Here is a 12,909-nt window from a genome sequence, read left to right as displayed (position 1 = left end):
AGGGGAAATAAAAGAGAAGGGAATTTTTTAAAGTTATATGACATAGAAAGCAAGATGTATACAGATAGCATCCAGAAACCTCATTCATGCGTTTTGACCAAGCAGGCGTAATTTGCACATGATGATAGAGTGCTGCTGGGTACACCCAGCTTTGTGGCTTGGAGATCAGTCCAGTCACTGAGGGCTGTTAGAAGCTTTTTCCAGAATCCAGATCTTCCACACAGGCTTTGAAGAGCATAGGGTGTCATAGCTGACCAGAGCGGGGTGATAGCTGAGTGGCAGAGCACTTCAGTATGGACAGATAAGTTGTGCAGTGATTGTTGCTCTGGGCCCTACCCATATTTTCTCTTTTTCCGGCAAATGGATAAGCCAATGAATGGTCTGAAACCCATGTAGTACATGTTACCTTCAGAATCCCAGAGGTATCAGGCAAGCATTTTGCCTCTTAGCGGGTATAAGGTAGGTACAGCAGTTATCATTCACCTTATTTTTGTTTGTTTATTATTTTGAGTCAGTAACTAGTATACATGACATTAAATTGAAAAAGTGCAAAAAAGTGTACAGTAAAATTACAGAAAAGGAGATTTCCTTTCCTGCACTTACCATCCAACTACCTCGGTCTCCACAATGGAGGCAACCTTTGGTACTAGATTCTTGTGTATCTTAGTTTTAAAGGACACATTCTCATCTGACACAGATCATTAGATTATAAGAAACTTCTGAAGTGGCAGACCCTGTATGTTCATGTAATTTGTGTCCCACCATGTGAAATATAGACAAAGCACCTGTATCTTCGTAGTTTCCAGGTTCTGTCAGCCTGGTATCTTCACTGTGGTAGACCAGTGTAATGTGCTGTATCTGGAGTTGATAATCTCTGAGGCATGTAAAAGGCAACTGCTTTCTCATATCCTAAGTTTATCCCCATGGAGAAATGGAGATAACCAGTTTCATAACTGAATTCTAGGTGCCAAGGTTATTAATTTGCCCCAGTCAGGACTCACATCTAAAAGTGCACCTTGAGTTGGAGTAACCCACTTGATTATGTTTATGACAACGAAAGATCACTGACTAAGACCCATTGGCCCCTCATCTGGGAAGTGGGGTTCTCTGCAAATCATCAGATGCTTGACTGTTTTGATACTCCAGTGGTTTCACTTAGCCATTCCTACTAGAATATCTTAATGATTCAGGGCCCTTTTGTGAAGGTGATGCCTCATTGATCTGTATTACCTTCTTCCATGGACTTCTGGATTCCAATTCCATAATAGGAACAGGAATTTCACTGCCATTTTACCTGACTTGGCCTAGGAGCAGTTCTAAATTCTCCTCCTTTCTGCAAAGGTGTGTCTGCAGCCCACTATCTGGTATCAGTTTGTATCAAATATTGTATAACATCAGAGATATCAGTTTGTGTTCTTGTGTTAAAAATCACAGAAACCAGAAACCAGAAAACAGTGGTTAATTTAAGCAAAACTATTATTATTGGAAGGCTCCTGGGTAACTGGAAGAATCAAAGAGAAGGCTGAAAACTCATAGTTTGTTAAGGACATGCATAGAGATCTAGATCAAGAGACTCTTTGGATGACTTAATTCCACCCTTATCACAATCTACTGAAGGTTCAGATTCCCAGCAGAGTCTACTTTGTTAAATTTGAATCATCGTCTCACTCTGATGATGAGTGAGAGAATGGTACCTATGCCACTATAATGCCACTATAATGGCATAGGTACCATAAAATGATTAAAGGATCTGCCAAGACTTGGGGAATGTAAGAGAGATACTTTCCTAAAGGAAGAGTAAGATGTTATAACTAAAAATAGAGGAGGAATGGTAAACAGACAAAACCAACAGATGTCCTTTCCAGAATGTTCAGATTAAGTCGGCATTTCTCAGCTGGGGCATCACTGGCCTTTGGGGAAGACCATTTTCCTTTTTGAACTGTTGTTCCAATGCATTGCAACGTGTTCAGTGTCCTTGACTCTGGGATATGAAATGTCAGGAGCACCCTTACTGTTACCATCAAAGCCAGAGCACCACCCATTTCACAATCACTACCATCACGCTGCTCCCCCTGCACTGCCACCCCTCCCCAGATAGGCTGTGAAATAGAGCATCCAGGACCCCTACACTACGTGATCTCTAAAGCTTTTTCCAATTAAATCAGAGCCATTCCCATTGCTAACTGAAGGTTGTTTGTAATTTTGTTAAATGTTTTCTTGTCTCTTCTGTCAAAAAGTTTTTCAGTTTGATGCTCTCAAATATCTAAACTGACTCACATCTACAGCCATGTGAAACATGTCAGAAATTCATTGGTTTGTTTCTTCAGTTTATTTCTTTGTTTAAGGGATAGACTTTAGAGCTGAACTCTTAAATTCAAATTCTACAACCCTAGCTTTGCTATTTACTAACAGTTACTTCCTTTGGCTTTTACATAATCTTTCTTTGGGCAATTACATAATCTCTCTGCGCCTTTGTAAAATGAAGATAGTAATACCCATTTCACAGGGTTGTTGTGAGGATTAAGTTGGCTAGTTTGCAAAAAGTATTTAATGTATTGCGAAAAGCATAGTAATTGTATATTTAAACTATTATTACTGTTATTAAATGGGATATTAATAATTAAGTTTTAGGTAAATAATATTAAAAATACCTTCAAATTTTATTTTTCGGGGGAGTTACCTTTTGAAAATTGCTCTATCTGGAAAAAGCATTTTGTTATAACATTTAGCTTAAAACTATACTTTGAAAAATATTCCCTCATTCAACATTTATTATTGGCCCCGCATGAGCTAAATTCAAGGATGTATTTACCAGTAGAGGAGATAGTAAGTGAATGAACAAATAAATGCCCGGAGTAATTAACTGATTTGCCAAGAGCTGTGGAGGAATCAGCAGAAAGACCTGGAAGCAGGGTTTCATATGTCAGTAAATAGATGAAAGGCCTTGACTGGACTCTGGTCAGGCTGGAGCTCTGTTTATCAAGGTCTTATTAGAGACTCTGGTAAGGAGCTGGGATAATTTATGCAAGGAGTTGAGATTTCTTTCCAAGGAAAGATTCGAAGAGATTTTAAGCAGGAGTGGGTCTGATTTACATTTGGGAAAGTTGTTTTTCTCAATAATATAGAAAATGAATTGGAGAGGAACAGGTGGGACCAGATAGAAGACTCTAGGGAAGAAATAGACAGGAATGGAGTGGGATGGGAGCAGTGGAAATGGAAAGAAATGAATGAGGTCAATTGAAAGCATGAATATTTACTTTAGGAATAGAATGAACAGGTATTGGTGATACCTTGGATGAAGATGAGTGCAGTTGTGCGGTAGTTTGAGCATTCTTTGGCATTGCCTTTCTTTGGGATTGGAATGAAAACTGACCTTTTCCAGTCCTGTGGCCACTGCTGAGTTTTCCAAATTTGCTCACATATTGAGTGCAGCACTTTCACAGCATCATCTTTTAGGATTTGAAATAGCTCAACTGGAATTCCATCACCTCCACTAGCTTTGTTCGTAGTGGTGCTTTCTAAGGCCCACTTGACTTCACATTCCAGAATGTCTGGCTCTAGATGAGTGATCACACCATCGTGATTATCTGGGTCATGAAGATCTTTTTTGTACAGTTCTTCTGTGTATTCTTGCCACCTCTTCTTAATATCTTCTGCTTCTGTTAGGTCCATACCATTCCTGTCCTTTATCGAGCCCATCTTTGCATGAAATGTTCCCTTGATATCTCTAATTTTCTTGAAGAGATCTCTAGTGTTTCCCATTCTGTTCTTTTCCTCTATTTTTTGCATTGATCGCTGAGGAAGGCTTTCTTATCTCTCCTTACTATTCGTTGGAACTCTGCATTCAGATACTTATATCTTTCCTTTTCTCCTTTGCTTTTCACTTCTCTTCTTTTCACAGCTATTTGTAAGGCCTCCCCAGAGAGCCATTTTGCTTTTTTGCATTTCTTTTCCATGGGGATGGTCTTGATCCCTGTCTCCTGTACAGTGTCATGAACCTCCGTCCATAGTTCATCAGGCACTCTATCTGTGAGATCTAGTCCCTTAAATCTACTCATCTCACACGCTAGTAAAGTAATGCTCAAAATTCTCCAAGCAGGCTTCAGCAGTACGTGAACCGCGAACTTTCTGATGTTCAAGCTGGTTTTAGAAAAGGCAGAGGAACCAGAGATCAAATTGCCAACATCCACTGGATCATCGAAAAAGCAAGAGAGTTCCAGAAAAACATTTATTTCTGCTTTATTGACTATGCCAAAGCCTTTGACTGTGTTGATCACAATTAACTGTGGAAAATTGTGAAAGAGATGGGAATACCAGACCACCTGACTTGCCTCTTGAGAAACCTGTATGCAGGTCAGGAAACAACAGTTAGAACTGGACATGGAACAGCAGACTGGATCCAAGTAGGAAAAGGAGTATGTCAAGGCTGTATATTGTCACCCTGCTGATTTAACTTAAATGCCAAGTACATCATGAGAAGTGCTGGGCTGGAAGAAGCACAAGCTGGAATCAAGATTGCTGGGAGAAATATCAATAACCTCAAATATGCAGATGACACCACCCTTATGGCAGAAATTGAAGAGGAGCGAAAAAGCCTCTTGATGAAAGTGAAAGAGGAGAGTGAAAAAGTTGGCTTAAAGCTCAACATTCAGAAAACGAAGATCGTGGCATCTGGTCCCATCACCTCATGGCAAATAGATGGGGAAACAGTAGAAACAGTGTCAGACTTTATTTTTTGGGGCTCCAAAATCACTGTAGATGGTGACTGCAGCCATGAAATTAAAAGACGCATACTCCTTGGAAGGAAAGTTATGACCAACCTAGATAGCATATTCAAAAGCAGAGACATTCCTTTGCCAACAAAGGTCCATCTAGTCAAGGCTATGGTTTTTAGTGGTCATGTGTGGATGTGAGAGTTGGACTGTGAAGAAAGCTGAGTGCCGAAGAATTGATGCTTTTGAACTGTGGTGTTGGGGAAGACTCCTGAGAGTCCCTTGGACTGCAAGGAGATCCAACCAGTCCATTCTAAAGGAGATCAGTCATGGGTGTTCTTTGGAAGGACTGACGCTAAAGCTGAAACTCCAGTACTTTGGGCACCTCATGTGATGAGTTAACTCTTTGGAAAAGACTGATGCTGGGAGGGATTGGTGGCAGGAGGAGAAGGGGACGACAGACGATGAGATGGCTGGATGACATCACCGACTTGATGCATGTGAGTCTGAGTGAACTCCAGGAGTTGGTGATGGACAGGGAGGCCTGGTGTGCTGCAATTCATGGGGTCGCAAAGAGTCGGACACGAATGAGCGACTGAACTGAACTGAACTGAACTGGATGAAGATAACAGGAGAGAATAATCAGATGTCTGGATTTTTGACTATTAGGTGCTATTTGATAGTATGCATATATTCTGTATTATTAAACTTAAAAAAAACTTTATGGTAGTTTTCAAAACTAAATTTTTAGTACCATTTTAAAATTTTCATCTTCCTGGCCTAGGTTTTTTTCTTTTGCACTGTAGCCAAATTGTATGACCTTCTTAATTTTTTCTTACTTTCTTGTTTAGCAATGAAAACCTCCTTTGTTGATGTTTTTGGCATTTAATTGGGAGCATTTTATTGGTTAATTATTGCTTTTGAAGATTTAAACCACTCACCCCTTGCAGAGTAGTGTTTTGAAATTAGATAGTTGACTATCATGCCTGCCCCAGGAAGGTAGGAGTCTGTAAAAGCCTGCACCTGCTGAAGGCAGCCTTCCATTTTCTCCCCCATATGCTTCCTAGGGGTGTGGGTGGGAGGAGCTGGGATCCTGGGGAGGCACCTGGAGTTTATTTACCTGACTCTGCCTGAGGTACACGCTCTCTGTGTATGTAACTCTACCATTCTAACATGTTCTTCAGTGTGTAGTCAGGTTTATGAGTTTTTATTTTCTGTCACTTAGGACAGACATACCTTCCCAATAATTAGAGTTTATCTTACTTTACCAAAATATGATTTTTTTTGTGTGAATGGAGATGAAGCATACACAGCAGTGTTTAAGTAAATTAAGCAGATTGTTCAAATCTGTGCATGTGGAATGAATTATTTTACTTTTTTCTAAGAATTGAGAAACCAGTAAGAAAATTCATTAGACAGTAATGCCCAGAGATTTTTTTTTTACACCTAAATGAGAAGCCAGAAATGCATATAAAACATAAGTACTTCAAAAACATTTCTTAGACACAGACTATTATGAAACTTCCATGGATGTTTTTGATTTCCCATTACATTAAAATACTCAAATGAACTTCATATTCAGAACATTTAAAAATAGCTCAATCAAAAAAATAAAAATAAAAATAGCTCAATTTAAGATATAAACTATTGTCACCTGTGCTTTTTGTACATAATTAGTGATGTGCCTGTGGAGGTATAATGACTTTTAGTGTAATGATATTATTACTCATGATAAAAAGTTCAGATGGTAAAAATTGGAGATACAGCTGGGTGACACATTTTAAAATAACTCCAAGATGACTTCACAGAAGGCATGCTATTTTGGTCCCTTGTAATCCTCCTTGTAATCCACTGTCAAAACTCATCAGTGGTTGTGAAGACACTGATAAAAGATTCTCTCTTAAATGTTTTATTTCCCCCTCTTTCTTACAGATTTGGTGTTTGTTCACTATTTTCTTCAGTGTGTAGCCAACCACTGTGAAGGCACAGGACTTTGTCCCTTTTTCTGAGATGGCTGCAGACTCAGCAGGCCTCCCTTCTAATTATGAGTTTTGGATGCAGAAGCTTTCTGTCTGGACCCAGGCCTCCACTCTGGAAGCCCAGCGAGACATCTGCCTTCACCTGCCACAGTTCCAGGAGTTCCTGAGGCAGATGTATGAAACCTTGAAAGAGATGGTGAGTAGTGGACCAAACCAAAGTAATAATGTTATTTTGTGACATCAGGAACTCTTCACCAGATTTCATTAAGCCTGAATGCAGTCAGGGACTTGTGGTGTTGACCTAACGTATTGAAGGATTAGACAGACAAATTACCTGTAAGTAATGGAAGTGGTTTGCTAGTGTCTGATTTATTATGACTTCAGTCTTTTCTTTCTTGAAGAATTCTCTTGTCACATGACTTCCTGACCAATCAAGTTGTTTTTAAATAAACAAGACTTTGACACTTGTTGTCAGGTCATAATTGGGGTTCTTTTAAAGGTCTCTGTATCTCTCAAATATTGAAGAGTTTGATGAAATGCTTACTCTTTTCTCAACTCTATTCTAAAATGGGCTCAACTAAGAGATTATAAACTTTAAGATCTCTTCTTCCACATATTTTAAGTGGACTTTTCTTGTGACTGTTAAGATTATGAATGTCTTTACTATTGTTATGTAAGTTATTGTGTTCAAAATTTGATGTGTTTTTGTTTTGACGTACAATTTCTTAGTTTTATTGCAATAGGTATTTTTGTGAATTAGTGCATTTTCATATTATGAAACATTATACTTATTTTCTATTTTCAAAATTAGAAGTAAAATTATCATTTAATGTAGGTATTCTTGTGTTAAAATTTTCTTTCCTTAATCAAAGGAGTAAGTAGGAAATTTGAAGAATAATTCATAGTGATGATGTCAGTTCTCATGTCTCTAGAAAGTAGAAGAAAAGTTGCAGTCTGTATGAACAACTAATGCTAACTTTTTTAACAAGACTTTTGTAACTTGATCTTAAAGTGATTCTGGAAAGTCCAAGGCTGACACCGATGCTCCGACATATGTGAGGAATTTATTGCTTCAGCAGTTGGAAATGCTTATCGTTTCAGCTTATGTGTACATTATCCCAATTTGGTCTTGTTTCATCTTTGAACTTTCTTGAAAGGTAAAGAAGGAGGAAAAGGGCCATGTGTATGTTTGAACCTTAGGCTGTTTTCTATTTGGTTGATATTTTTTTGTGGGTTAAGTTTTAGCTTGTTGTGGACAAGTATGAGGTCATTTAGCATATAGTAATCACAATAGTAATAAACAGATATATATCTGTATGTTTTGGCTGCTTTTATTTCTTTTTACAAGTTCTAGAGTTCTTGTCCTTCCAAACCTTACTTGAGATAGTGCTACTGGAGCTGACTCAGGAAGTTCTCTTATTATGTTAGAATTTTAGAAAATGAGAATGAAGATATGGTATTATATAGATATTAATCCAGAGAAGGCGATGGCACCCCATTCCAGTACTCTTGCCTGGAAAAATCCCATGGATGGAGGAGCCTGGTAGGCTGCAGTCCATGGGGTCGCGAAGAGTCGGACATGAGCGACTTCACTTTCACTTTTCACTTTCATGCCTTGGAGAAGGAAATGGCAACCCACTCCAGTGTTCTTGCCTGGAGAATCCCAGGGACGGGGGAGCGTGGTGGGCTGCCATCTATGGGGTCGCACAGAGTCGGACACGACTAAAGTGACTTAGCAGCAGCAGCAGCAGATATTAATCACCCATCATTTTTTCACTGTTAAGCAGTCTTTGTTATTTTTGAATAAAGTGGCCTTTCTTGACTTAAATGAGTAAAATAAAGTTAATTCTGCAACAAAATTGATTTTACCTAAACTTGCTATTGGAGAGGGCAATGGCACCCCACTCCAGTGCTCTTGCCTAGAAAATCCCATGGATGGAGGAGCCTGGTAGGCTGCAGTCCATGGGGTCACAAAGAGTCGGACATGACTGAGCGACTTCACTTCGACTTTTCACTTTCATGCACTGGAGAAAGAAATGGCAACCCACTCCAGTATTCTTGCCTAGAGAATCCCAGGGATGGGGGAGCCTGGTGGGCTGCCATCTATGGGGTCGCACAGAGTCAGACACAACTGAAGCGACTTAGCAGCAGCAGCAAACTTGCTATAATTCTTAGTTTTAATGAGCTGGTTTAAGAATAAAGTATATAAATTTAAAGGTAAATTCTCAGGGTGGGATGATTTGGGAGAATGGCATTGAAACATGTATATTATCATGTAAGAAACAAATCGCTAGTCTAGGTTCGATACAGGATACAGGATGCTTGGGGCTGGTGCACTGGGATGACCCAGAGAGATGATATGGGGAGGGTGATGGGAGGGGGGTTCAGGGTTGGGAACTAATGTACACCTGTGGTGGATTCATGTCAATGTATGGCAAAACCAATACAGTATTGTAAAGTAAAAAAATAAAATTAAAAAAAAATTTAAAAACAAAACGAAAAAAGGTAAATTCTCCAGGTCAGAATGCTAGAGTGGGTTCAGTTCAGTTCAGTTCAGTCACTTAGTCGTGTCCGACTCTTTGCTACCCCATGGACCACAGCACGCAAGGCTTCCCTGTCCATCACCAACTCCCGGAGTTTACCCAAACTCATGTCCATTGAGTTGGTGATGCCACCCAACCATCTCATCCTCTGGTGTCCCCTTCTCCTCCTGCCTTCAATCTTTCCCAGCATCAGGGTCTTTTCAAATGAGTCAGCTCTTCGCATCAGGTGGCCAAAGTATTGGAGTTTCAGCTTCAGCATCAATCCTTCCAATGAACACTCAGGACTGATCTCCTTTAGGATGGACTGGTTGGATCTCCTTGCAGTCCAAGGGACTCTCAAGAGTCTTCTCCAACACCACAGTTCAAAAGCATCAATTCTTTGGTGCCCAGCTTTATTTATAGTCCAACTCTCACATCCGTACATGACCACTGGAGAAACCATAGCCTTGACTAGATGGACCTTTGTTGGCAAAGTACTGTCTCTGCTTTTTAATATGCTATCTAGGTTGGTCATAACTTTTCTTCCAAGGAGTAAGCATCTTTTCCCTTCTCCAGCGGATCTTCCCAACCCAGGGATCGAACCCAGGTCTCTCACATTTCAGGCAGATTCTTTACCAGCTGAGCCACAAGGGAAGCCCAAGAATACTGAAGTGGGTAGCCTATCCCTTCTCCAGCAGATCTTCCTGACCCAGGAATTGAAGTGGGGTCTCTTGCATTGCAGGTGGATTCTTTACCAACTTAGCTCTCAGGGAAGCCCAAAATAAAGTTAATTTTGCAACAAAATTGATTTTCCTAAACTTGCTGTAATTCTTAGTTTTAGTGAGCTGGTATAAGGATAAAGTATGGTGATTGCTTGTTAAACTTTATTAGAATTATTTACTTAAAGATCTTCTCTAATCTGTTTTTCACCTATTTTTGTAAAATACACACGAAATAAGAAGCATTTGAGCTCTCTCAACCTATAATGACAGTTCAGTATTTTCTGAGTTGTATAGTGTCCTTCTACTGACCAAATTTAATTTTCTTTTATAGGATTCAAATACAATCATTGAAAGATTCCCCACAATTTACCAGCTGTTGGCAAAATCTTGCTGGAGTCCTTTTATCTTAGCTTACGGTAAGAATCTGAAGCATGTCCTCTAAAAATCCAGTCTTTTAATGATAATTTTAATCTTTGCATTGTTTAACAGCATTCAGAGCTTTAAATGATAAGCCTGTCTCTTATTTTTCATGAAACAATTTATCAACTGTATTCCTTATTCTTTTACAAAGATGGCATTCTTTATTGTTGTCCATATATGTTTGTGTACATGTGTATGGATATACACACACGCAGATGTGTAGGAGAATAGAAAGTCTTGAATTAGAGGGCAGATGCTCCCAGATGATTGTTGCAGCCTCATTTTTTAATTCAGTATAAAATGATTGTAGTGAAATAATTTCTTTGTTTCACAATTTCATATTAACTCATGTGCTATTTTCCATGCATAAAATTCTTTAGTGTCTGAATCCTGCCTTGGCTCTGCCATTGTTTAAGGAACACATTTTGGTTTTATCCAAGGTTAGGAGGAATTTGAAGACACTTTGAGGGAGATGTCCCTTCACTGACCTCCTACCTACCTGTCTAGCCACATTTCCTGTTTAATAGCAATATCATGTGCATTGTAGCTAGGTTAAATTAGTAACAGTGTTTGATGTCTGGGTCTGTGACATGCAATTCTTTTTGCCTGGAACTTTGTTCTCATCTCAAATCCTCAAAACTTCTTTCAAATAGCTTTGCTAGGACTCAGTTAGGAACCTTCCTTAGTGTGTCCATAGTTGCCAGCATCTCCCTTAATTATAACCCTTACTATACTGCTTTATAATTATTGGCTTGCCCGTCTAATGTCCTGGAAGACTGAATGTCGCAGGAAATGTGGTTTTTGTTCTCTTGGTTGTCGCAGAGCTTAGCATAGGGTGGAGGAGGCATATCTGAAAGTGTACATAGAGGTTTAATGTCTTGATTTGACTATGTTGTTAGCTAATAGAATCTTTACTTTTTGTGTTTTTAAAAGTAAAAAACTAATTGCATAATATAATGATGATGTGTGCTCAGTTGTGTCTGTTTCTGACGCCATGGACTAAAGCCTGCCAGGCTCCCCTGTACTTGGAATTGTCCCACTAAAAATACTGAAGTACGTTGCCATTTCCTCCTCTGGAGGATCTTCCCAACCCAGGGACTGAACCCATGTCTCCTACATCTATGGGTAAGATATACCCATATGAATGCAGAGTTCCAAAGGATAGGAAGGAGAGATAAGAAAGCCTTCCTCAGTGATCAGTGCAAAGAAATAGAGGAAAACAATAGAATGGGAAAGACTAGCGATCTCTTCAAGAAAATTAGAGATATCAAGGGAACATTTCATGCAAAGATGGGCACAATAAAGGACAGGAATGGTATGGAACTAACAGAAGCAGAAGAGATTAAGAAGAGGTGGCAAGAATACACAAAAGAACTATACAAAAAGATCTTCATGAGCCAGATAACTATGATGGTGTGATCACTCACCTAGAGCCAGACATCCTGGAATGTGAAGTCAAGTGGGCCTTAGAAAGCATCATTACGAAGAAAGATAGTGGAGGTGATGGAATTCCAGTTGAGCTATTTCAAATACTAAAAGATGATGCTGTGAAAGTGCTACACTCAATGTGTCAACAAATTTGGAAAACTGAGCAGTGGCCACAGGACTGGAAAAGGTCAGTTTTCATTCCAATCCCAAAGAAAGGCAATGCTGAAGGATGCTCAAACTACTGCACAATTGCATTCATCTCACATGCTCTCAATTTTGAGAATGCTCAAATTTCTGTAAGCCAGGCTTCAACATCACATGAACCTTGAACTTCTAGATGTGCGAGCTGGATTTAGAAAAGGCAGAGGAATCAGAGAGCAAATTGCCAACATCCGTTGGATCATAGAAAAAGCAAGAGAGTTCCAGAAAAACATCTACTTCTGCTTTATTGACTATGTCAAAGCCTTTGACTGTGTGGATCACAACAAACTGGAAAATTCTTCAAGAGATGGGAATACCAGACTGCCTTACCTGCCTCCTGAGAAATCTGTATGCAGGTTAAGAAGCAACAGTTAGAACCAGACATGGAACAACAGGCTTGTTCCAAATTGGGAAAGGAGTATGTCAAGGTTGTATATTGTCAGCCTGCTTATTTAACTTATATGCAGAGTATATCTTGCAAAATGCCAGGCTGGATGAAGCACAAGCTGGAATCAAGATTTCTGAAAGAAGTATCAATAACCTCAGATACACAGATAATGCCACACTTATGGCAGAAAGTGAAAAAGAACTAAAGAGTCTCTTGATGAAAGTGAAAGAGGACAGTGAAAAAGTTGGCTTAAAACTCAACATTCAAAAAACTAAGATCATGGCATCTGGTCCCATCAGTTCATTTCAGTTCAGTTCAGTTGCTCAGTCATGTCCGACTCTTTGCTACCCTATGAATCACAGCACACCAGGCCTCCCTCTCCATCACCAACTCCTGGAGTTCACTCAGACTCATGTGCATCGAGTCAGTGATGCCATCCAGCCATCTCATCCTCTGTCGTCCCCTTCTCCTCCTGCCCCCTATCCCTCCCAGCATCAGAGTCTTTTCCAATGAGTCAACTCTTCACATGAGGTGGCC

General features: G+C 39.6%; 1 protein-coding gene across 2 annotated transcripts in view; it reads left to right on the top strand.

Moving 5' to 3' along the window:
- The window catches only part of FANCC (Fanconi anemia complementation group C), a 325,125-nt gene that overhangs the window by 103,812 nt on the left and 208,404 nt on the right, over positions 1-12,909 (top strand). For both annotated transcript variants that reach the window (XM_005684141.3, XM_005684140.3), the window contains 2 exons: positions 6,645-6,887; positions 10,267-10,351. In XM_005684141.3, the coding sequence (XP_005684198.2) occupies positions 6,723-6,887; positions 10,267-10,351 (250 nt within the window). In that variant the 5' untranslated portion in view covers positions 6,645-6,722. The remainder of the gene's footprint in view (positions 1-6,644; positions 6,888-10,266; positions 10,352-12,909) is intronic.

This window comes from Capra hircus, chromosome 8 (genome assembly GCF_001704415.2).
Source record: "Capra hircus breed San Clemente chromosome 8, ASM170441v1, whole genome shotgun sequence".
NCBI classification, from domain to species: Eukaryota; Metazoa; Chordata; class Mammalia; order Artiodactyla; family Bovidae; genus Capra; species Capra hircus.
Note: the sequence above shows the minus strand (reverse complement) of the source record. Positions and strands in the feature narration are given on the sequence as shown.